Here is a 27,152-nt window from a genome sequence, read left to right as displayed (position 1 = left end):
CAATGAAATTCTTTCAAAGGTGGTCACACACACCTGTCTATCACAGCATGAAAACAAGTGAGTGTCACCATGCGAGTAAGACAAATGACTGTCTTTTCTCCAGTTTAGTTGTACTGATAAGACATGCATCAGTACATCAATACAAACAGTGACGACAAATGTCAGTGATGCTGCTGCTATTATGACTATATTGATGCTTATAATACAGAAGTGGACTACTACCTGGAAAATACTTGCGAATTCAAATGTAGCTTGTCAGGGGGGAGAATGACAGCATTTAGTATATGCTGGTCAGAGTTTAATTTGGAGGACCCAGAAACCATAAGGGAATGGCTATGACTTGGCAAACCCAAATATCTTCATCTGTTGAGTTTTGTTTTACATGTTACTGAAAAACAGGATACTAATGTGAGGAAGTCTGTGTCCCTGAGTGAGCAGTGATCATGGTTGTAAAAAAAAAAAGTTCGTTAAACCAACATCATTCGTATACTACTCCTGCATTTTTAAAATTATTTGAGCATATCATCCATAATAATATTATGCGATGATTAAGCATAAAATGGAGCATTACAATTTGCATAACTGATGCATCAGACCCTGACTATTGCTGGAAGTTTTTCATGTTCAGATGGACACGGCCATATGAGAATCCTTCCTAAATAACTGCCCTGAAAACAATATAATGTTCGTATAAAAAAAAAAAAAAGTAATTCTAAAAGCAAGAATTACACACAAAAAATTGTCCAGTTTAAGCACAGCTTAATTTTAATTTTTTGATAAGTCTGATTAAAAAAATCCCGCCCCCCACTCCCAATCCCTGACACCACATCCACTCTATCTGACAGGTATGCTGCAGCCTAGGGGGAGGTCAAGTGAGGCAATAAAACATGAGGGAGCTGACAGGGAAACTAACCTGCCAATGTATCCACCAGAAGCACCAAGTCCGTTGCGGTCATCCATAACCCTCTGGGGCTGAGAATTCACCACACCATCTTCCTTCCCCCTCCAGGTCGACTCATCCTCCTTGAACTGTGAGGACCTGCCAAGAGGGGGAGCTGGGGGTGGTTATCTGGCCAAAACAAGGATGGGGCCAAGTGGAGCTGTGGCTGTATTCTAAATGGCTGTGTAGATTTCATAATACCTCTTTCTTAGTACTTATTCTGCCCATGACACCTCTATCTTCTTGTATGTTATAATTGCAAACTATGTCAGTATTACATCAACATAAACATACAAGAGAATGTTAAGGTGCAATATGCTAAACAAATTGCTAGGGAAGGAAGTACTGTAAAATCTCCAGCACCACCTCAAAATACAACACTATAGATGATCTGAGGACTCAGACTGATGGCCAGAACTACTGATGGACAGGACTGCGAGAAAGGTAGGTTATCAAGAGTGAAGAACAAAGGGAACAGGAAGAAGGACATACTGATAATGATAGGAAGAATGGGAAGGATATTACAGTGACTACCAAAACTAAAGATGGTCTGGCCTCGAGAGCCGAGGGAAGGATGAGTACTAGAGTAACGAGGAGGATCACTGATAAAATAAGGAGTGCAGAAAGAGAGGAGCACAGAGAATGATAAAGAGAGGGAAGGTAAGAGGTCTGGTGGAACAGGAATGGATGCAAGAGAACAAGGAGGAAAAGGATGGCAAGTGATGATGACAGGAAAGGAAATGGAGTGGAAAGGGAGTTACCACTGCCATGATAGGACACTAGTGTGAAGGGAGGGATACTGATGAAGGAAAAGTGAGATGGGAAACCACAGGAGTGGAAAGGGAAGGACAGTGATGAAAAGAGAAGACTGGGAAGGGAAGGACAATGGTGAAAGGACAGGAGTGGGAAGGGAAGGACAAAGATGGAAGGACAGGAGTGGGAAGAGAAGGACAGGAGTGGGAAGAGAAGGACAGGAGTGGGAGGGGAAGGACAATGGTGAAAGGACAGGAATGGGAAGAGAAGGGCAATGATGGAAGGACAGGAGTGGGAAGGGAAGGGCAATGATAGCAGGCCAGGAGTGGGAAGGGAAGGGCAATGATGGAAGGACAGGAGTGGGAAGGGAAGGGCAATGATGGTAAGCCAGGAGTGGGAAGGCAAATGATGAAAGGGTATGAGAGTGGGAAGAGAAGGACTATAGTGATATGGTAGGACCAGGAAGGGAAAGACAATAATGGAAGGACAAGAGTGGGATGAGAATAGTTGAAAGGAAGGGAATGGATGGGTACTGATGAAAAGACAGGGTGGGGGAGGGAGTGGGACGACAGGAGAGGAGTGTAAAGGAGGTGGGATGAAAGGACAAGGAATGGCTAGGTAAGGTATGGGAAGGGAAGGACATAACAATGATACAGGGAACAAAGTGGAAGTTCAATTATAACCTGGGGAAAAAAAAAAATAAAGGACACTAGGTGGGCAAATCTTCAAAGTAAAATGTAAGTTGTTAGCCAGAGGAAAGAGTTGAAAGGAATATGGGATATTAAAATGTCGCTCCATAAGTGTCAAGAAAATAGGCAGTGTGAATTGACGAGGAAAGAGAAAGAGAAAAAAGTAAATTAAGTGGGACTAAAGTTTGCCTAGTACATCACTTCTTCTACTCCTTCCTTTCCTTGTCTGGCCAATATTTCTATGATGATAGACACAGTGTATTTCTTTTGTCCACAGGTGACTCTGATATGATGCACCAGGGAAGAATGGTATGAAGTTGATGTTGTGGGTTAACAGTAGGCAATATCACTGTCCACACACTGCACCTTAAAATACTGGGAAAGCATGAGGAAGAAGTGAGCGTGGAAAGTGATCATGCATTATCTGGATATAAATGGGGGAATCAGGTGTGTGATCAAGGTAGGGATATCTATGGCAACTGGGTATACATGATGGGAGTCAGCTTAAATAAACAGATAACTGAGAAACTCAGTAAATACATACTTGAGAGAGAGAGAGAGAGAGAGAGAGAGAGGAAAACAACACAAAGTGACCCAATAGGAAGATAAGTGACAAAATAATCCAGAAGTGAACAAGTAACATATTACATATGCAAGCAAAAACACATTTTTTTTTTTTTTCCAATCTATAAACTAACAGCATGGTGGTAGAAAGTGAATGGAGTTAGATGAAATGTAAACATAAGGTAAAGGTAGGAGGGAAGACAGTTAATAACAAGGAAAGAACTAGAAACCATAATGTCTACAAAACAACCACTGTGAAAAGTAGGGAAGGGGAAAGTATGATAACAGAGACTAGAGAATGAGAGGGAAAAAAAAAATAGAGCTGAAAACATTACACTGGACTGGAAAGCAGGGAGGGAGAGAATTACCCGGTAAATATCCAAAAGACTGGGGGACCTGGGTAGAATGGAGATCTAGGATGGGGAGTAAGGAAGTGGACAAGAAGACAGTACAGAATAGAATTCAAAAACAGGAAACTGTAAAGTGAGGAAGATGACGAGGTGGTGTGAAACGAAAAAGAGAATTGGGATGTGAGGAGGTGGAGATGGTGAGGTGAACTAAAGCAGGAAGTTAGGAAGAAGATAGGGGAGGATGGAGGACTAAAACAGAAATCAGGATGTGTGGAGGGAGACAATCTAGGATGGGGAACAATAACTAGTCAGGGGGAGGGCAAGAGATGGAGATGAGATGCTGTAACAAAAATACATACACACAAAAACAAACCAAAACAAAACACAGGTAAATTTTGATGACTGCGTGGAAAATAGGTTAGTAATAAGTAACAAATGAAATGCAATATGAATCAAAACTTAGGAAAAAACTGATGAAGCAAGTGTCAGGAAATCAGGGAACTACAAAATCAGGAAAATGAGTTGTGGAAAATACAGAGATAAAATGGTGATCTGAGTACTTGAAAAAAAAATTAAAAAAAAAAAAAAAAAATCCCAGACATTAGGATAAAGAAATACAGTTAGTAATAAGAGATCTGGGAATAGGGTACAGGAATATCAGGGCTCCAGGAAATCAAGAGATTGGGTGATAGGGCAATCAAGGGCCAGGGTGCTAGGGAAATCAAGGGATAAGGTGCTGGGGAAATCAAGGAACAGGTGCTGGGGAAATCACAGGACAGGGTGTTAGGGAAATCAAAGGAATAAGTGATAGGAAATGAAGGAACAGGAGCTAGGAAAACAATGGAATAGGTGCCAGGATATGAATGAACTGGGTGCTGGGGGGAAATCATGGAACTGGGGAACCGGTGAACTGGAGAAACTAAGGGTCGTATTCTAAGTGGCTTTGGAAAATTTGTAACCTTTTCCTTAGTGAATTATTCAGCACATGACAGTATCCTCTTGTATGTTACTGACGGAAACTATGTCAATATTAAAATGAAATAAACAGTACACTAGAGAATGCTGTGGTGCAAATAAGAGAAAAAAATAATAATAAATCCCTATGGAAGAGGTGTTACAAAGCATCCCATGCAACCTAGAATACGCAGCTATGAACAATGATGGTGATGTGGGCAAGACACAGGCACTAGAGAGTATATATACCTCCTGCTTCATGCCTTGCCTAGTGTCAAGCCAAGTCTACTAGTATTAATAACAAAAAAAAGAAAAACATGACCAGTCTCCGTTCAATATGAGAGAGAGAGAGAGAGAGAGAGAGAGAGAGAGAGAGAGAGAGGCACAGTACAGATAGTAGTTGCAACAGCAGTAACAGTAGTAGTTGTAGTAGTAGTAATAGTAGTAGTAGTAGTGGTAAGAGTAAAAGTAGTAGTAATAGAAGTAGTAACAGTACTAGCAGAAAAAATCTGATAAACAATTGTCAAAACTGGTCTGTATGTAGCGTCAGAGAAATAGTAAGGGGTGCAAGTAGCATGACTGAATCGCAAGCAAGTAGTCTAAGTAGTAGTAGTGACAATATTTGTGCATTCCGTAAGTGACTCCAAAAGATTCATCATCCCATCAGAGAGATAATTGTCGAAGATGCCTTGTACAAACGTTAGCTGTGATCAGTACTACCAAGAGGCTATAGGAATCAAAAGAGAAAGATAAAAATATTTATATATAGAGATATGATTAAGGAGAAAAAAAAACAAGATTCAGAAGCAGCATGATGTGGCAGGAACTCTCTGGATGAAGTTCTTGAGAGTTGTATGTCGTGTGAGAGCTGGGCAGAAGCAAGTGGAGGAATGTATCAGGAATGTAAATTCAACCTGCCCTGTCTACTGACCTCTGGGGAACTGTCAACATAGAGGTGACAGCACTTGGGAATTTGTGGAACCAGCTGACAACCTCAAAACAGGCCTTTCATTGCACAAAGGCAAGTATTATTAACCTCCTGAATCAGAGTTATGTCCTCTTCAGCTTAACCTTGTTAATTTTGTTGTTGTGGCCCCAGGCTCATCAGTATGTCAGCCACATGGACAGCAGGCTCAACCTGTTCAATTATATTGCTGCCACGGTGTGAAGGTGTCCCTCTCCAGTTACTACCTCAAAAATTTTTTTCAACCTTTGAAAGGTCTCTCATACTGAAGGCATTTGTTAGGGCTGTACCTAGCCAGTCTAATAAAAAAAGCCCATTTTAAACAAAATAAAACTGTTAAAATAGCAAGAATAAAATTTTGATGTCCCCTAATGAATGGGTTAAAACTAAGAGTCAGATGTGGAGATGCCTCTCATTATTTTATGATAATTTCTGAAACATGTGATGATGCCACAACATGTCTGACTTTTCTGAACTATTGCTGTCTACATTCTGTAATGTGGGATGCAGGCAGATCACACCTAGCAATTACCATTAAATACTGGGGGCTTGATTAAATCTTCCAGGACTCAGTTTTAATATGACCATAAAACTGTTACAGTGCTACTATTCAACCCAGACAAATTAACCCCTTGAATCCAGGAAACATCCTTCTTAGTTTATTTTTGTTGTCACTTGATTTTTTGCCTTCAGTTTAGGAACGGTGTCATGTACTTTAGGGGTTAATGATGCTTAAATAGAAACCTCTGGTTAAGTATGCTTCTCCACAGGTGAATCATACTGAAGTAGCAAGAACGAAATTAAAGATATATCACTGAAGTCAAAGGGTTAAGGAGCACAAAAGCCTTAATGAATTATCTGCCTCCACTTCTGATTTCTCACACTGCCCACTACAATATTGTACTCAGCGACAACCTCAAAGTCAATGGTTATTTGCTATCTCACATGTTATAATGAAAGAGTACCGTATCACTTATCATGGAAGGGAATGATGAAAAGGATAATGCTCATGAAACAGATTGTCAATACTTGTCCTCTTGACACCAACCTCATCAAACCTGCATTTAATGAATAAATTATTATTCAGGGGGTACAACAAGCAGTTCTATACTGTGCTGTACTGTGATCCACTGACAAATGCAACATACCAGTATAATAAGTAAAAATGTAATCTGACAATTTTCATCACCAGACCTCACAGTACTGGCTGAACAAAGATGACAATGCCCTATACTACCTATGCATGGACAAATGTGATGAATGCTGAACTATTATTTGGCATCAATAAATATGGCTACATGAAGGACTGCATGATAAGTACCTAAGGATGAAAGTACTTGACTGTACAATATACAGCAATACAAATTTTAATGGCTGGTTGCTACAAAATGAAACAAAACTAAACTCATCCTGTTACTGTTCAAATATTAAACTATAGCACTCTACCTCACTGTTGATATTAGGCAAAGAGAAAGAATCACTGGTAATTAATCTAAACATGGTTATCAGTGCTATCCTGTTCCAAGTCACCAAAGTTAATGTGCTTCAACCTTACATATTAACATCAATTATTACTATATACATACCATAATGAATGACTTTTGATCATAAAGACAGTAGGTATATAACAGAGAGAGGATGCTGGAATACTAGTCAGTGTTACGGTGAGGTGAGTGAAAAGCTGGCTAAGTTTATACAGCAGTACTGGTGACATTAGAGGGGGAGCCAAGAGGACAGTGGCAGTGATGGCTGTGAGGGTGTGGGTGAGAGCACTGGAGGCAGAGCAAAGATCGTACTCTTGTTGGTTAAGGAGACTCTCTAGTACCTTTTTCTATGCAATTTATTTTGCTTATTATATCTTCCTATCCTCTTCTGTGTTATTGGTAACATTCTAATTTTGCCACACTCTGCAGAGATAATGTACAAAAAGGTATCAACCAGTCATATCCAAAAACACACTGGTAAAGAGGAGGTGCCATGGATCCTCCTTAACTGAGAGTGAATGCCCATGTGTGGCTTAACTGTCTGCCTTCTCACCACCAGCACTCTCCCACATCAAATACAAGCATTGCCCAAAACTACATCAGGAAAGTTATCGAAATTTAGTACGAAGATGTTACAGAGCTGATATCCCTATATGAAAGTAACAATAACATGTACTTGAATGGATACTTTCACCATACTTCTGACCTTCATTTGTTTTAAATGAATACTGTAATTTTGCTGCTTCTTAATTCAATTAACAGTAGAAATTATAGGTGGGACTACTGAATTCAAGGAGAAGAGAAAAAGAGGAGAACTGACAGAAAGTGAAAGGCAGGAAGGGTTAGAATTTCAACCATGATCATCACATCTCGCAAATTGGAATTTCATCCATGATCATCACATCTCACAAATTATTTGGGGAAAGTGAAAAGAGGAACTTGCTTTTATTTTATCGAATGAATAATTGCTTAATAAGAATCCTTCAATGACTCATCACTATTTAAGTCAACTTCACATACTCTGAGTTTTCATGGAAGGACGCGCACTGGTGAAAACGCAAGCAACTCTAAACAGTAAAATACGAGTGTGCTTTGATGTCTGGGAGTGTCTGAGCATGTGTGTGCATCATTACCTTTGATACTTACAGGAGGTGAGCTAGTTGTGTGTGTGTGTGTGTGTGTGTGTGTGTGTGTGTGTGTGTGTGTGTGTGTGTGTGTGTGTGTGTGTGTGTGTGTGTGTGTGTGTGTGTGTGTGTGTGTGTGTGTGTGTGTGTGTGTGTGTGTGTGTGTGTGTGTGTGTGTGTGTGTGTGTGTGTGTGTGTGTGTGTGTGTGTGTGTGTGTGTGTGTGGTGTGTGTGTGTGTATGTGTGTGTGAGAAAAAGGGAGAGAGAGAGAGAGAGAGGGAGAAAGCAAGAGAAAGAGAGAGAGAGAGAGAACATGCTGGGGTGCCATCCTAATTATCATTAACTGACTGACTGGCTGCTGGCTCCCTGATGGGAGGCTACAACTGAGGTACAGGCACCTTCTGAACTCTACAAATAATTACGTCTGTGTATGAGTAAACAGTGCCAGTGTTGTGTTGCTGTTCATGCTCACTGTACTGTTTAACCCCTTGACTCCGAGTGAAGCCCTTCTATTTTTTTTTTTATGCTATCTGGCAATTTTATGTAGTTTACAAATGCCTCTCATACTGAACAGCTTTTTCTAGGCTATACCTAACCCCCTAATACAAAGGCTCTCCTAAGAGGAATAAAACTGCTTGGAAGCATTAAATATGAACTTTAATATGTCAGCCAGATTGAGGGGGTTAATGTGCAACACTGTAACCATGACACACCCACTACTCCTTTGTCAGTTTATACAAAAACAATGAAAGGATGGGATCACAACATCAGTGCACAGCTGCTCATATCATCAAAAGTATAAATGAAGGTATACAATCAGAGCTTAGATCCCATCTATCCCATCTTGTACCATGATCTTTGCAAAGATCTGACAAAGGGAAAGCTTAGCTGTGTGTTATGACTTGCTACACTATCTAATGATTGACTGAGCACTGAATGAATGCATCTGTGCAGATACATATGCATCTGTAAATCCCTCTGTCTTGCAAGTGAAAGAGTAATTCTGCATGCATATTATCTGCATACAGGACTAAGACATGTTTTTGTAGGTCTGCGGAAATTTGCATTCAATATGTGTTAGTTTATTAATGACGTGTAATGTATGCATGTGAATATAGTGTAAAATATATATGTATAAAATGTATAACTGTGTGTGTGTGTGTGTGTGTGTGTGTGTGTGTGTGTGTGTGTGTGTGTGTGTGTGTGTGTGTGTGTGTGTGGTGCCACATGCGGTTTCATGCCCTAGAGACTCTGGACTGTACGATGCTTGAGGAGTCAGTCGGCCCCAACACGGTGGGTGACCCTGCCCTGCCACCCGCCACATCAACAACCATCAAGCATCTTACTTATAAACTTGTATCTTAATCATCATTACATAAAATATTGACAAAATCTACTCATTAAATGCAAAAAATGAATGAGTATTTGTGACCAATACCTCAACTAATTTAGTAATCATGAACACGTATTTTAAAACTTGTTAGATGTACAGTATTTAAATTTCTGGCAGTGCATTAAGTACCTATGATTCTGGCAGGAAATTTAGCCCACATTTGTTTTTGGTTAAAAAAAGAACATGATATTATAACACCGAACATGGAAACAAATGGACAGAGGGCAGGTGGAGGGCAGAGGTCTCTCTCTAAGGTGACCCAGCCGTGGGGTTGGGCAAAGTAACCTGGTGGCGGCCTTTACCTTGAGCGAGAGGCACCGAGCGCTCACAAGAGAGGGAAAGTAACTTACGTTCTGCAACAAAGACCAGAGAAAGTGTCACCACGGCCAGATGCCACCACAACTATCTCACGCCTGCTCAATTCTTCCTCAAAATGGCAGTCAAGAGTAAAACAGACCAACAGCTGGTAATGGCATCTCTTTGAAAAATAAATAAACAAAAAAAATAATTACGTGGTAAAATTGCGTAACTACATTCCTTCATTTTGGTAAGTTTATATATAGTAAGTAAAAACAAAATTACTGAGTTTAGAGATATCAGGAAGTGAAGAGAGCTTAAGAAATACCTAGTAGATTTAGTAAGTACAGTAAGGAGTTATGCTATCCACCCAAAATTATCAAGTCACATCATATAATCCAGTCAGACCAATTCAGATGTCATCCAATTTCATTCAACAACCATTCTGAAGAGATAACATCACCACATACAACTAATATTTGTCATTTTGTCATACTGTGGTATCCCACTAAACTGTTAACAACTTGGGTTAAAACAGAGGATAGGAAAATGTATAGGGATTTAAATTTTACCAGTGTGGGAATCATAAAAAATATCAAAATATCATCTTGTGTGCATCTTTGTTCAAACACAATAACTCACTTACACAAACACATATATACTATTGGATTTCAGTTTCTCTGAGTGTATAGCAGACTTACACTACAAACAATGACACTCAACCAACCCGAATAATCTCATTTTCATATTCTTTTTCCCTCAAATATGTGTAAATGATCCTACACAATATATCTCCAAACCTACATTATCATAACCCCCTCCCCTCTCTCTCTCACATCGATGTAAACAACAGACAACACGCATCCACAGGAAGGCTCCTGAAAATTTGCCATAATTTTAGTATACAGGATGAAATCCTGTCTCTAACCTTTCTGTGACTGAAGTTAAAGGTGGAGAGATTTACCTGTATAACTGAACATTTGGATGCTGTTTGGGAGCTGCGGCGAAAGCAGAAAATGGGAGGTAGGGGAGGTGGAGCGGAGCTGCATGTGGTTGACGAGTGTGGTGATTTCAAGGGATTTGACCATCAAACTAAAGCACATAAGTTTAATCTACTTACCTATCTATCTACTGCCGGATGCCTTAATCCCGTAAGGGGTTGCCACAAACAAGTCGCCTCCATGTCGCCCTGTCCCCAGCCAGTTCATTGTCCTGCTCCCAGATCATACCCCCCTCTCTCATATACTTCTCCACTCCATCCCTCCATCTCACCCTTGGCCTCCCCCTCCCTCTTCCCCCCCTCCATCTCACTCACATACACTCTCCTCATCAGTCTCTCACTTCCATCCTCTCCACGTGTCCAAACCACCTCAGTGTGTTTCTCCTAACGCTTCCTATCACATCCACATCCACACCACAACGCTCATTCACTTCCTCATTTATCAGTCTGTCTCTCCATGTGACTCCACAGGCTCCTCTCAAATAAGCATTAATGATTAGAATTTCAAGGATGGAAGCAGTAATCAAGAACATGACAAGAGATAGTTTAAAGACAAAGAAACATGAGACAAAAGATGAGCAGAATCTGCGTACTGCCATGGAGAGAGCCCTCAAGAAGAAAATAAGTGATTTAAAAGAGGAAAATAAAGAACTGAGAAAAAAATTGAGTGAAACTGACTGTAAGACTGAGAGAGTACGTACAGCTCTGGAACGAGTGCAAGAACACACAGGATGGGTAGTTAAAGGGAGTGAAGAGATGTCAGAACTGAGAGAAATAAGAAAACAACAAAGTGAAGAAAATAAAAAATTGGCAGACAAACAAAGAGGCATCTCTGAAAGAGAAGTGGTGAAAGTTTTGCGAAAAAGATGGCAATAGTGAGGAAACAGTTGAAAGGAATAGATGTGTGATCATCTTCGGGGTTTAGAAAAAAGAACAGAAATTGAAGCAGGTTAGGAAGAACGAAGAGATGACCAAGGTAAATGAATTATTTACTAACATAAATGAAGAGGGAAGAAACTGGGAATGAGAAATGGAGGATGTAAGAAAAGTAGGCCAGTATAAAACAGGAGGACCTAATGTTAGACCCATTGGGGTTAAATTTACAAATGCTGGGTGATGATGAAAATCTGAAAAAAATAATGACAAGAAATGAGATAACTAAACTGAAAAGGCTGCTGGAGGAGGCTGAAAACAAACATGAGGAAAGATTAGAGGGACAAAAAGAAGTGTTTTTTTTTTGAAGACTGAAGGACATGAAACTCAATAAGTGGTATATATACAGGACTAAAGAGAAAAGTACAAAATTATTTGGAAGGCCTAGGTAAAGTTATAGCAAATAAGGAAGTAATGTACACAAATGTGGATGGACTGATAATGAAGAAACTAGAACCTGGTGACTTTATTAGGGAAAAGAATCCAGTAGTGGTATGCCTAGCTGAAACTAAACTAGAGAGTGAATTCGATGCAAATCTGCTAGGCTGGAAAGATTTTAATGTGTGGAGGAAAGACAGAGGGGGAAGGTCTGGAGGAGGAGTGACAATTAAGACTGATAAAAAGGTAAATGCAAAAAAGGTACATTTAGAAATTACAAAAGTGGAAATACTGGGAGTGGAAACAGTGAAAGAACATGGAGAAAAGCTAGACATAGCAGTGACGTACATGCCACCAATGACCAGAGCATGGAATATGGATGAGTATGAAAAGTTAATGAGTGAGTCTCTAGATATGCTATGGAAGACAACTGTGTGGAGAAACAGACTGCTGTTAGTGGGTGATTTTAATAGTAGAGAGGTCGATTGGGATGGAACTGAAGCAGGGAACAATGTGGAAACCTGGGGGTATAGAATGATGGAGCTGATTATGGAGATGATGTTAATCCAGTTGGTTAAAGAAAATATAAGATTTAGGGAAGAGGATACACCATCAAGATTGGATCTGATATTTACAAGAAACTGTAATGATGTAGAGAAATTACAGTATCATTGCCTACTAGGAAAGAGTGACCATCTGGTTATGGAGATGGAGGTAATGGGTGGCGACACGGGAGAAAGAGAAGAGACATATCAACAAAATAGCTATAACTATGAAAGAGTGCATTTTGACTCCTCAAGACAATATTTCAGAAACATGGACTGAAGTGAAATGGGGAGGGGGGAAAATATCCAGGAGAAATATAATATCTTTATGAAAATATATCAGGAGGAAGTCAGAAATCATTCCTGAAGTTGCTACAAAAAAGGAGCACAGAATGAAAGATTAGTTTAAAAAAAAAGGTAGGGACACATTTGGAATCAGGAATAGTGCATGGGATAAAGTAAGAAAAAGATATACTGAAAAGGCTTGGAATGAGTACAAAGAAGTAAGAAGTGAATAAGTAAATGTAAGAAGGTAGGTGAGGACGCTCACCATCCACTCACTCGATGTGGTGGTGCTCTCGGGTTGGTCACTGGTCACTCTCATCTCAAGTGACAGGACCAACTTGCCTAACCCCGGGTTCCTACGCTCCTCATGGGGCAACATAGGATTGGATGATGGATGGATGGATGGATGGATGGATGAAGAAGGGAGGAGAAACAAAAATACGAGAAGGATATCATTAATAAAAGCCAGAGAGAACCCAAGCTGTTATATAGGTTTGTTAATAGTAAAATGGGAATGAAAAACAACATAGTGAGATTGAGAGATGATGTTGCAATATATGAAAAAGAAGAGGAAATGTATAACATCTAGAGGAATTCCTAGAACCTATAACAGAGATGCAACCCCTGAAACTGGAAACAGCAGTAGTTGAGAGATATGAGATACTTCAGTTGACAAAGGATACAATGGGACCGGATGAAATAGCTGGTTGGATCTTGAAAAAATGTGCAGACCATTTAGTGAGGCCTGTCTATGACATTATAAGGTTTTCCACAGAAAGTAGTGAGCTACCTACTGAATGGAAAAGTGCAAATATAGTTCTGATTTATAAAGGTGGTGAAAGGGAGGACCTGCTTAACTACATACCAGTCTCCCTCACTAGTATAGTGTGCAAAATGTGTGAAAATGCCATTAGAAAATGATGGATAAAACTCCTTGAAAGGCATATGGTAAATAACATCAATGCAATTTGGATTTAGAGAAGGGTCATCGTCTGTCATGAAATTGTTAAGCATCTATACGAGAGTAATAGAGATTGTTAAAGAAAGGGAAGGCTGGGTAGACTGTATTTAAAGAAGGCTTTTGACAGAGTGCCACAGTGAAGATTACTAAGGAACTTGAAAAACTATGGAGGTGTACATGGTAAATTGTTAAAATGGATGGAAAATTATTTGATAAAAACACAAATGAGAACCGTACTAAGAGACAAGCTTTCCAAGTGGATAAAGGTAACAAGTGGAGCACCCCAGGGTTTGGTTCTGGCCCCAGTTATGTTTCTGATGTATATTAATGACATGCCTAAAGGGCTGAGTACTTATATGAGTTTATTTGCTGATGATGCAAAAATTATGAAAAATATTAAAAGAGTAAATTGTCGTATGGAACTGCAAAAAGATCTAGACAAACTCTACATGTGGAAACAAATACAGCAAATGGAATTCAATACTAATAGATGTCATGTATTGGAAATGGAAGTCAGTGATAAGAGACCACGGTATGAGTACAAGATAAGAGATGGAATAGTAAGAAAGGCTTTAGAAGAAAAGGACCTTGGTGTGACTATACAGGATAACCTATTACCAGACAAACATATAAACAGGATGACTGGAGGAAATTCCAGGTACTGGACAACATGAGAATGGCATTTAGTTATAAGGATGAAGAGATGCTGAGAGAGTTAATAGTGACCATGATAAGATCGAGACTGGAATATGCAGCAGTGGTATGGTCACCACACTTGAAAAAGCATGCCAGTAAACTAGAAAGAATACAAAAGACAGCCACAAAACTGACACCAAACTTGAGGGAGCTGTCACATGAGGAGAGATTTGAAAACCTGAAATTACCAACCCTGAGAGAGAGGAGAGGGAGGGGAGATTTGATGGCACTGTTTAGAGGAGTAAGAGGAACAGAACATGTGGACAAAGAGGACCTCTTTATGAAAGATGAAGGAAGAACAAGAAGACATAAATTCAAGCTGATGAAGAGCCGACACTTCAGTGGTGTAAAGAAATTTATTTTTCCACACAGTCTATCTATCTATCTAGCTATAGCCCGACGCCCTAATCAAAGGGTGGCCGCAGACAAAACGCCTCCAAGTCGCTCTGTCACCCACCATTTGACTACCCTCCCCCCAACTCACCCCCCCCCTCCCTCATATACCTCCCAACTCCATCCCTCCACCTCATACTCAGTCTACCCCTCCCTCTCCCTCCCCCCACCTCACCTACATACACCCTCTTAGTCAGACTTTCATTCTCCATTCTCTCCACATGTCCAAACCACCTCAGTGTATTTCTCCTAATCTCAACCACATCCACATCCACCCCACAACATTCCTTCACTTCTTCATTCGTCAACCTGTCCCTGCACGTCACTCCACATGCTCCTCTCAAGTAACTCATTTCCACTGCTCTCACTCTGGACTTGTTCCCCTCTTGCAAGGTCCACGCCTCACTTCCATACGTCAGGGTAGGGATCACAGTACTATCATGCAGTGACTTCTTAACTTCCGTACTCACCTCCCTATTTCTCATCACTGCTTTCAGTGAACCAACAACCTTCCTTCCCTGCTGTACCCTTTCATGCACTTCATCCCCCTGAGTTCCATCTTTACTCATCACACTACCCAAGTACTTGAATGCACTCACACTCTCCATATCCTCACCATCCAGCCTCACTGTACATTCTGTGACTTCATTCCTTTCAAACACCATAACTTTACTTTTGTTTACATTAACTTTCATCTTCCTCCTCCAACACACTGTCCCAAATTCATTCACCAAGCCTTGCAGCTCCCATTCATCTTCACTCAACAATACTGTATCATCAGCAAACAGCAACACCGGAATCTTCCAAATCTCACCCTCATTCATTAGAGCCACCCCCACAGCCACTGCCCTACCCTGCACCTCCTTTACAACCCCATCCATGTATATATTAAACAGCCATGGAGACATCACACAACCCTGTTTCAGTCCCACATTGAGATCAAAGAACTCACTCAGCTCACCAGAACTATAGAAAATTGGAATATTTAAGAAGGAGAGATGGTGCAAGCAGAGAGCATCCATGTGTTTAGATCTAGATTGGATAATAAATATTTGTAGAAAAGAGACAGGTCAACATGAGCTTGGCTCAAATCCTGTATAATACAATTAGGTAAACACATACATACACACACACACACACACACACACACATAAGACAAGAGATGAAACGATGATTGAGGTGGGGAGAGAACTCACTTGTTGCATGGCAGGACACACAGGCCACAGCATTTCTCCATGCCAGTCAGGTTCTTCTCTGCTTCCTTCATGTCGGCATTAATCTGGTCCATCCCCTCCTCGATGCGGTCCAGTTGCTCTGAGCACACAAGAGCAAAGATCAATGACAGGGTACAAGGAGAAGGAAGGAATGGTAAAAGAAAGAGAAGAGTATAAGTGAGGGTGACCATGATTCTAGACAGATTTTTACCACATAAAAACACACAGTCAAATGATGGTGTGTGTAAATAAGGGATGGCATAAGAGAGGTGAAAATGAGGTGTGCCAATACAAGAAAGACTTTGAGCATAGGACCACAAACAGTCAAAATGATGGTGTTTGTAGAGAAGGGTTGGCATGAAAGTGTGTGAATGAGGATGAGATGACAATGATACAAGAAAGACTTTGCACTCAAAAGAACACACACACACACACAAACACACACACACACACACACACACACACACACACACACACACACACACACAGACTGACAGACAGAGAGAATAAGGTGTGTACATTAAAGGAGTGCACATTAATATGATGACTAGAAAATGGGTGGATGTGATTTTTTATGGATGTGTGTTAGGCTGACTGTAAACTGTTAAGCTGAGCAAAAATGACATTAAGGTTTTTGTGAATAAATATGGATTGTTCTCATTAAAAACACTGATAAGAATAATAGCCAAATTAAATTTCACTGGAATACAGATACTTACTATAATTTTACAGATTACACTACATATTCATACACCAACTGCATATTGCATATAATGTTAGTAAAGCTGCTAGTTTTAATTACGCCAGTGTACAGGATTAACTTCAATAATCATGCAGCATTCCAGCCATTATATAAAACAAGAAAAAAAAAAAAGCAAGAATTAACAAACTCCAGTTCTATAATGGTAGAGGACAAGCACACACTTCACTCTTCTGACAAATGACACCTCCAAATATTCATACACCAGACATGAACAACCTGTGGCCTGGGTGCACCCTCCAAGCAGCCTTCTGAACTGTGCAATAACTACTGTATATAAAACACAAGCAATGGAATGATTTTGCTACTGACATACCAGATTTGGTACTGCACAAGAAAGCCATCATAAGTACATTTGGTACGACCTTTACTAAATTTAGCCCTGAATTAGTTCAAATTTATTGGAAATATAAAAATACAATCAGTCCTGCTTTTCTGAAATTAAAAGAAACCAGCATGAACATTTATTCTGTTGAGGGTGATCCCACTGAACTACAAAACTTCACGAGGACTTATATCTGAAAATGAAGTTCAAAGATATTTTGTTATGAAATTTTACTGTAAATATTTCTCAAGTGATAAATGCCAAACCTTATTGCATTTGCAAGAGCCTTATTTAGCAGCAAATATACGGTATATGTTAACAGCTCATCTCACAGATGAAGTTTTATTAAGTCAAGTTACAGATCTCGGCACACAGATAAACATTTAAAAAATAATCTTGGAGTTACATGAAATACTCCTACAAGTTTTGACCAGCTTGGCAAAAGCATCCAAATGCAAGTGTCTCATTAAAAAACAGTAATACTAATTGAAGATGAATACATCTTCATTCTCTTTTACTTTTAGCATGAATCATGGGTAAACAACTGTGAAATAATTGCATATGACTGCAGATGATCATGTAGTGAGGATATCCACTTAGCAATGCAAGGGTAGGAGTTTGCAATGCATCACAGTATAAATTAAGTGTTCAGTAATTCAATACATATTACTGACCATCATGTATTATTATTATTATTAATATTATTATTACTACAGTTATCTGTAAACATGTTTATTGTTATTATAAGTTAATAAAATAGATGGCAATTAATTTTAAATAATGAGCTTCTACTTTGTAGTACAAATATCTTAGAATCTTTCTAAAGAAAAGATACAAGAATGGTTGCTTATGCCTGACATACACAAACAACACACATTCTTAAACATCTACATGATAACAAACAAACATCTCTCATGTAGAAAAACATTTTCTTTCTTTCTCTCTCCCTCTTTCAAGCATCATCCCCCTTCCCCCCAATACAAGCATGCATGTATGCGCACAAAGAAACACTGGCACAAACGAAGACAAAGACATGAAAAGCACATACACACACACACACACAAATATTTTTTAACTTACGGCCCTGGTCGTCTAACATATTAAGCGTCTTGATGCCCGCGTCCTGGCTCTAGGGCGAGAAGGATTAAAGTCACAGCAAGCAGGCAGGCAGGCAGGCAGGGTTTTGGATACGAGGCTGACATGCAGAGAGGTAAGGATGATTCTTGTTTAAAGTTTGTGTGTGTGTGTGTGTGTGTGTGTGTGTGTGTGTTCTTACCTAATCATTCTTACATAATTATTCTTACCTAATTGTATCTTTACACGAAGGAGTCAAACACGTACTGTCCCATGTTTTGAACCATTTTTATCAAATAGGTTTTTAAATTTATGAATTGTTTTGGCACACACTATTTCATTCGGTAGTACATTCCATTGATCAAATGCTCTGTTTGGGAAACTGAATATCCTTACATCTTTATTACCTCTCTTTTTGTACAGTTTTCTGCAGTGTCCTCTTAATGTTGCTTCTCCATAGGTTATATACTCATTTACGTTTATTTTCTCTTTTCCTGTGATGCATTTATATAACATAATCATGTCTCCTCTTTTCCTTCTCTCTTGTAATGCTAGTAGGTTTAATTTTTCGCGTCTTTCTTCACAGCTTAGGTCCCTTAAACTTGGTGCCCATATTGCTGTGGCCATTTGTACCTTTTTCAATCTTATCTATGTGTTTTTTGAGATGTGGATTCCAGACAACTGATGCATACTCCAGAGTTGGTCTAATGATGTTATTATCTTTCTCAACATGCCTTCATTTATATATGCGAATGCTACCCTCATATTAGCAAGTAGTATGTACATATTCCTTACTTTTTCATATATGTGGTCAGTCGTTGATAGTTTGTTATTGATAATCACTTTCTTAATCCATTTCCCTTTCTGATGTGTGTAGGGTTGAACTTCCTAACTTCTTGTCCCAGTCTGGTCTTTTTTCACTTTTAACAAATTTTATTACATGACATCTGTCCACAATGAATTCCATTTGTCATCTACTGCTCCATTCAAGAAGTTTATTTAATTCCTCTTGTAGCTCTATGCAAGAGTCTGTTTGTAATTTCTCTTTGTATTTTTGCAACATCAGCAAACATACTCAGGTAGCTCCCATTTCCAATGTTGCTGTCTGTGTCATTCATATATCCTAAAACACAATTGGTGCCAGCACCGAGCCCTGTGGAACTCCATTTGGCACTTCTCTCCATGATGAGTAATTTCCCCTTAGCACTGTTTCTCACTTCCCTTTTACTATGAAAATCTTGCATCCAATCACACAGATTACCTTGGATTCCTCCTTGATGCTACAGTTTCCACAAAAGTCTTTCGTGTGGTACTGTCAAATGCCTCACTGAAAACCAAATATCTTGTGTCTACCCAGCCATCTCTTCTCTGTAATATTTCTGCAACTCTGTCATAGTAACTCAATAGGTTAGTAATACATGATTTTCCCTTCCTAAAACCAAACTGTCTTTCTGTTATCATATTGTGTTTTTTCAGATGATTCACCCAAACACTTCGTATCAGTTTTTCTAACATCTTGCTTACAACGCTGGCCAGTGATACTGGTCAGTAGTTAAGTGACTTTTTGTCTATTTCTTTTTTTGAAATGGGGCACAATGTTTGCTTTCTTCCAAATATCAGGTAGTTTTCCTTGTCTTAAGGATTCTCTGAATATTAAATGTAATGGACTGCTTAGCTCTTTTGCACATTCCTGTAATACCCAATGATCTGCATGTTTTTCAATAAATTTCTTGTAATCTAGTCACTGGTTTGGTTGCTTTTCTACAAAATTTTTGTATATTGTCACAAACTGTTTTCTGCAGTCACTGATGTGCATGTATTTCAATAAATTTCTTGTAATCTAGTCACTGGTTTGCCTGCTTTTCTATATTTTTTTTTTGTATATTGTCACAAACTGTTTTCGGCAGTCAATGATTTGCATGTTTTTCAATAAATTTCTTGTAATCTAGTCACTGGTTTGCCTGCTTTTCTATAAAATTTTTGTACACTGTCACTTTTGGGTTCTCTCTGGCACTCCGGCCCGCAGGCTACTCCTAGAAGCTTTCTCTGGCCCTCGCACTGAAAAGGTTGCCGACCCCTGGCTTAGTGGATGAGTTTGAGAGAGTGTGTAAGAAACGGAATGTAAAGGCGCATGTAGGGAAGAGTAAAGTTATGGTCTTCGAGAGAAGTGAAGTCAGTGAATGTACAGTGAGGCTGGATGAGGAGGAAATGGAAAATGTGAGTGCATTTAAGTACTTGGATAGTGTGATGAGTAGGGATGGAAGTTTAGAGGGTGAATTGCTTGGAAGGGTGCAACAGGGAAGAAAGGTTGGTGGTTCCTTGAAAGCAGTGTTAAGAAACAGTGAAGTGAGCATAGAAGTAAAAAAGCTACTACATGGTAGTACTGTACTGTGATACCAACTCTAATGTATGGAAGTGAAGCTTGGACCTTGTTGGAGGGACAGAAATCAAGAGTGAGAGCAGTGGAAATGAGTTATTTGAGAGGAGCATGTGGAGTCACATGGAGAGACAGACTGTCAAATAAGGAGGTGAGGAAGCATTGTGGTGTGGATATGGATGTGACAGGATGCATCAGAAGAAACATACTGAGGAGGTTTGGACATGTGGAGAGGATGGAGAATGAGGGACTGATGAGGAGAGTGTATGTGAGTGAGGTGGAGGGGGGAGAGAGGGAGGGGGAGGCCAAGGATGAGATGAAGGGATGGAGTGGAGAGGTATATAAGAGAGGGGGGTGTGAGCTGAACAGGGCAGTGAAATGGTGGGGGACAGGGTGACATGGAGGCGATTTGTTTGTGGCCACCCCTTACAGGATTAAGGCATCTGGCAATAGATAGAGAGACATAGTCTTTCTCAAACTGCCTTTGAGCTTCTCTCCTTATCCTTGTATAATCATTTCTTGCCTGCTTGTAGTTGTTATATGCTCTTTCACTTTCATGTCATCTGTATCTGATCCACAGCAAATCTCTTTTCTCTTTTGCATTTTTACAATCAGTATTAAACTAATTCTTTATTCTTATTTCCATGTCTTTGTGTAATGGGGCATAATTATGGACTCCTGTTTCATAAAATTCACAGAATTTTTTATATATAACATTTATATCTTGTCCTCTTAGCTCCTTTTCCCACTCTATATCCTTGAAGTACTTCTTTAGGTCATGGTAGTTGCCCTTTTTGTAGTTTAGCCTCTTTCTGTAATTTCCATTACCTCTAATCATATCATATGCTATCCTGAAATTGTAATCTACAGTAGTACTGCATGGTCGCTTTTGTCGAATGGGGGGGTGACAGATTATACCATTAATTTCATTTTTTTGCCTGGTAAATATGAGATCTAATAATGAGGGGTCTTCTGGTCCTCTTTTTCTGGTGTTCTCGTTTACATGATGCTAAAAGAAAATTGCTGTATAAGATCCAAGAGCTTTTGATCCCAACAACTTTCATGGCTTTTTACATCTAGAGTATTCCACTTTATATTTGTGTTAAAATCTCCCGTTAGTATAATTCTTTCAGATTTTTCTTCCATTCTGTACAGTAGGGTTCTTTGAATTGTTTTTTCTGCCAGGTCTTCATATTCACCTCTATCCCATGTGTTTGTCTTGGGTGGCATATACAAACTTGCCACAATTATTATCCCTTTTGATATACTTATCTCTACTGCAACTAATTCTACATGTAAGAGTATGTCTATTTCTATTTCTTTTACTTAGAGTCTTTTCTCTGTCAGAATCATAACTCCTCTTCCTTTTTTTAAATTTCTATCTCTTCACCAAATATTGTACTCAACCAAATTTAAAGAGTCGTTTGATATCCTTGGGGCTAAGTTTGTTTCTGTAAGACATATAATATGAGGCTCATTTTCTATGATATAGTCTTTTCTCTCTAATTATCTGGATACCATTCCATCTACATCTGGGTATATTAACTTAGCCATATTGTTCATATATTTCACACTGTTTGAGTCTGCTCTCTTGCTTTTATTTAGTCCCACCTGTTTATGTACCATTTTTTTTTTACTTGCAACCCTACTACTTTGTAAAAAAAAAAAAAAAAAAATTACTTCTCTCTTCATCTGATCTTGCATCATTCTTCTTTTTGCTTCTTCCCTCTTTTTCTTTAGTAATCTCCATTCCTCTTGAGTTAGGCACCTTTTTATCCACACTTCTTTGTATTCCTCTGACTCATTAAGTTTGTTGGCATTTTTTAATACCTCTTCTACAGAGTTCACACTTCGGAGGGTTACTTTGACTTGTTACTCTCATATTTCCCTTATCTCCGAAATTCCTTTACATCTTTCTCACAGATTTCCTCTGATACTACTTTTAATATGTTCATTATACTTACCATTTCCTTGTTATCTCTGGTGATTCTATTCCTTATTTCTTTATCTTTACCAGTGATGACTATGGATTTGTTAATCCCGGTTGTTTCCTTTATCAGCCTTGGGTTCTTCCTTATGATGTCTTTCACCTCTCTTGTCATGTCTTTTGCTTCAGCCTTGTTTTTTAGATCTTGATTTGTTTTGACTACTTCTGTCCAAGTATTTTGTACAACCTCGGTGTAGTTTCTCATCATTTCATTTGCCTGAGTTATCTTCACATCAGTTTCTCTGCTTTGCTCCATCAGATTACCTGCTTGCCTATTATGTCTTTATCATTACTGTATTCCTCCAAAATTCTTTCATGGGTGACTACGGTATTTCCCATTTTGTTCATTTTCTTCCTCAGAATGTCTACCTCAGCTTGAAGTTCACCTACTGCTGCATCTTTTCTGTTTAATTCCTTTACCAGTTCCTCATTACTTTCCTTTTGCTGGTACAGTTCCTTCCTTATTTCATCCAATTCCAGTTTGAAAGTTTCCACCAATTTATTCACTTTCTCTGCTAATTTAAACCAGCTCCACCAGGTCTTTGTGGTCATCATTTCTCTGCTAATTTAAACCAGCTCCACCAGGTCTTTGTGGTCATCATTTCTCTGCTAATTTAAACCAGCTCCACCAGGTCTTTGTGGTCATCATTTTGTTTTTTGCTGTCTCCCTTCCTCTTACCTGGTTGCACTTCTTAAAAGTAGGCCATCTTATAGAAATATACTTTCTACACTCTGCTTACAGTTTAGCATCTCCATTTCGTCAGTGCTGGAATTCACTGTGTTCACCTCTACACCCACCGCGGCGCCTGTCAACTACTAACACTGCAAATTCCTTAGGGCTCTAACTATTTGATATACTTTCCTTGGACAGCACTTTTTCACTTCTACCTGATCTAGTCATCTATAATTGGCTTAGTACAGAGGATGACTATTTTTAGATACATTTAGGTGTTTGATGCAGCTGAGCAGAGCACAGTGACACATCTGCTCCATCCCGTGTGTGTGTGTGTGTGTGTGTGTGTGTGTGTGTGTGTGTGTGTGTGTGTGTGTGTGTGTGTGTGTGTGTGTGTATTATCAGACTATATTTGGTATGCATTCAATTATCAAAGTGTATTTAGTTAGCATCACTACATTCATAATGTACTTCTTTTCATGGTATGTCAGTAACTACATGTTAACTACTGTAGAAAGTATGTAAATGATACAACTCTGAAAAGCAAGAAAATAGTACAGAGTAACTGGATACTAAACATCATGTGCAAATACATACACTACCATAACATGCCACAAACATAACAAATTATTATACGGGTATATTACAACTCCTCAGCCCTCACTGTGCCTAAACCTATACCAATTCCTCTGATTCTAGCCACTTAATCCTCTCATTCAAATGCATATACGGATAGACCTCAACTTAACATGGAGTTAGGTTCCGATGGATATGTCATAAGTTGATTAGGCTAAAATGCATATACACTACAGCGCTGTCTGATGCCACATATACAGTATATACAGTACATATTACGAAGTCACACACATCCAAATACTTTTAAAGTTAAATATGTGCATAAACACTGCAAATAACTATTACTCAAGAAATAGAGAAGAATTTAAATAACAATGGACCAGCAGTAATAATAAATTAATAAAAAAAATTCCTCCACAAATGCCTCAGCTACATTCACATCAGCACTAGCAGCCTCACCCCTCACCTTGACATTATGGAAGGAAAAATGGTTTTTAAACTGCATAAATCTGTCATGACAAACATTAACCTGCATATCACAATCAGGGCCTGCACATTCTTTTAGCATCGCAAAAAGAAAACAGGCTGTAGGCCTGGGTTGGAGATGAAATGAGTGCATCCTTGGTAGCAAACTATCATACAGTGTGACATATGTATTTTTGAAGTAATGAGAGTAGAGAGAAACTGTAAACAATAATATATAGCAATAAATAGCACATTCATATATCAATAACATCACTTTATTATAGCTGTAAAGTATTATGAATCTGATATTCAATACCATTATTCATACTGCTGGCATCGCAATCGGTTTGTTACGTGAGCAAGTCTTGGGAACACTGCCTGGTTTGCCATTACAACTATGACTGTCATCGGTTGCAACTTGAAAGTGCTTGTGAAGGCTCTATGGGGCCTTTGCTGTAAGTGTGAATTGGTCATAAATCGAGGCTTATCTGTTGCGCCACCTCATAATTTTGGCATAATGTCTCCTCAAGTTTTACTGACTCTTGAACTAAACATTCTGTCTGGTCAACCAAAAGTCAACCTTGAACACTGAACCATATCTTATACAACACTTCTTACTTGAAAATGTCTATTGTGTGCTGCATTTGACAAGTTTTGCTGTACTATGTTAGATAATTATTATCCATATTAGTCTGCCTATACTGTACATCAAAACTAAACAGTAACAATACAGGCCTGTAAAAAACTATCTTAATTATAAAATAACTGATACCTTGGAGTGAGCTCATTAACCTTAAACACTGCTCCAATTAAATCTAAATACAGTACAGGTACTACCATTCATGTTATCATGTGGCAATGTGAGACAAATATTACTCCTGACTTAATCTTCCTTATGATCAAGGTATAGTTCTTTTAGATCATTAACATAAACCGATCTAAAAACTCAATGCCAGTCCTTGTGCACCACCTGTGTGTGTTCATCATGTACACTTTCCCAGTGTAAGTGTGCATGTTATGGCTCATATTCTTGTCTGCTAAGGATGTTCCCTAACACTTCTTCCATACCAGTTATTTCTGTATTTGGTACATTACTACTCTCTTAAGGCTCAAGCAATTTATGCAAGGTATATCATTACTGATACAACAAAAATAACACACAAATGAACAGAAATGTATAGTATGCAAAATATATCGTTATGAAAGAGGTGCCAGTCAGCCTCCTTTGCTCGTGTATGAGGTAGTGTGGGAAGGAAAGCATGGTACAGTACAAGGGGTAAAGTCAGGGCCAGGTTTGCTGATAGTGTGCAATGGTAAAACAATGAGGTGATATACCTTCCCTTAACAGCTTGAAGCAGGAAGTATGAAAATGAAACAGTTTAACCCTGTCTGGCAGTTTCTCAAGAACAAGGAATAAGAGGAATTGCAATTTACTGTGGAAAGTGTACTTGCATCATTAGGTATAGTAGTTTTTTTTTTACAAGAATCTTATCATAACTGTTTATATTCATTTTCTCTAGTTAACTATGTTAATGATAGCTGGAGCTTGGTCAATTTGTGCGGTTAGTGTGTTAGTGACCGCGTGCCGCTCACTGTTAATGCACAAACTTGTGGCACATCACACTGGGTTTTCAAAAATCATAAATTATAGTACAGTACTTTATCTTTAAAATAAAACTTTCACAAGCTTTGAATGCTTCATATACTTCATAATCTCTGCATTGCTGTCTGTGACCTGTATGATGTGTCTCACAACTGCATTTCTTAATGCTTGCTCATTAAATGACTTTTGAATACCCTGTGGACAGTGCTGTCTTACCCCCTTGCTCTTTCAACATGTACAGGGTTTTCGCTCCCGCATCTTGGCTCTAGAGAAGAAAGAGAGAAAGAGAACGGGAAGGGAGGTTCACGTAAATGTCACTCAAAACAAATTCTTGAAATGCAAATATGCATATAAAACAATAATTAAATGAGAGCACATAAACATGAACCTTTCTTTGCAATAAAAGTCTAAAACATAACATCCCCAAGTTAAATAAAACAACATCTTAAAAGTACAACACAAAAATGAGTTGCCAGATGCCCATACTGGAACCTACTAATTATCCCTGAAGACTTAAACAAAATGGTTTGGAAATGCACACATTAACAGAGATAACCATAACATTCACATCAAAATTAACAGACTGAAGTAAACACTAAAAAAATGTCACACAAACAGCACACCTGAAAACTTGGAAAATAAAGAAAAAATTTAGTTACCACCTTGAATCCAGCTATGTCTTTTACTGGTTTACTTTTTTCACCAGACACATGGAGTTTACATGTGGATCAACTGCACACTACAGACAACAACAACTATAACAAAAATAAGACCAAGTAAGAACAACTCAAGGAAAAAAATCCCTTTAAACAAGTAAGAATAAATAGGAACAATCCCTCCATCACCAAGTCACTTCTAGGATAAACAGAACAACTCTTTCCTGTTTTTCTTAAGTTCTATCTCCCTCCCATGCACTCTATCCCACCCCCTCTTACTGCCCACTCACCCCCCTGCCCGTCGAGAAGAACCAACGTCATGATTGCAGCCTCATTGCTCTGTGGGGCGGATGTGAGTGTGTTAGTGTGGGTGTGGGTAGGCAGGGTATGTACAGTACTACTGAACCAGTGGGAAGGAGTACTTGTTAGATCAGTGCCTAAGGAAAGGGTGTGGGTTAATGCTGGAGTTGGTGGGGAAAATAAATGCTACTATAAAAGTTCCAAGGAAGATTATGGGTCAGCTTAGTAAAGCAAAAGAGGGTGTGGGTTAGCATGGGAGTAGTTGGGAAGAGTGGGGATTAGTGGGAAAGTGGGCAGGGAGAGCATTTGTTGAGTGGGAAGGTGTATGGGTTATGTTAATACTGAAGGAGAGAGTGTAATTTAATGTGGAAGTTGGCCAGGAACACTACATGTATGAAAGCTCAGCACTAAAAGAAAAGTGTGAGTTACTGTGGGAGTG

General features: G+C 39.0%; 1 protein-coding gene across 5 annotated transcripts in view; it reads right to left on the bottom strand.

Moving 5' to 3' along the window:
- LOC145407186 (synaptosomal-associated protein 25-like) overlaps nt 1-27,152 on the bottom strand; it is a 143,599-nt gene that overhangs the window by 7,783 nt on the left and 108,664 nt on the right. For 3 of the 5 annotated variants that reach the window (XM_080278220.1, XM_080278223.1, XM_080278221.1), the window contains exons 4-5: nt 15,900-16,017; nt 914-1,039 (exon numbers count right to left, since the gene is read on the bottom strand). In XM_080278220.1, coding sequence (XP_080134346.1) covers nt 914-1,039; nt 15,900-16,017 — 244 coding nt within the window. Of the gene's footprint in view, nt 1-913; nt 1,040-15,899; nt 16,018-25,973; nt 26,023-27,152 lie in introns of all 5 variants that reach the window. The other 2 variants (XM_080278222.1, XM_080278224.1) reach the window with 1 other exon arrangement.

The sequence above is a fragment of the Coenobita brevimanus genome, chromosome 72 (genome assembly GCF_032717465.1).
Source record: "Coenobita brevimanus isolate Jiangsu-jjx chromosome 72, ASM3271746v2, whole genome shotgun sequence".
Lineage (NCBI taxonomy): Eukaryota > Metazoa > Arthropoda > Malacostraca > Decapoda > Coenobitidae > Coenobita > Coenobita brevimanus.
This window is presented reverse-complemented; position numbering and strand designations above follow the sequence as displayed.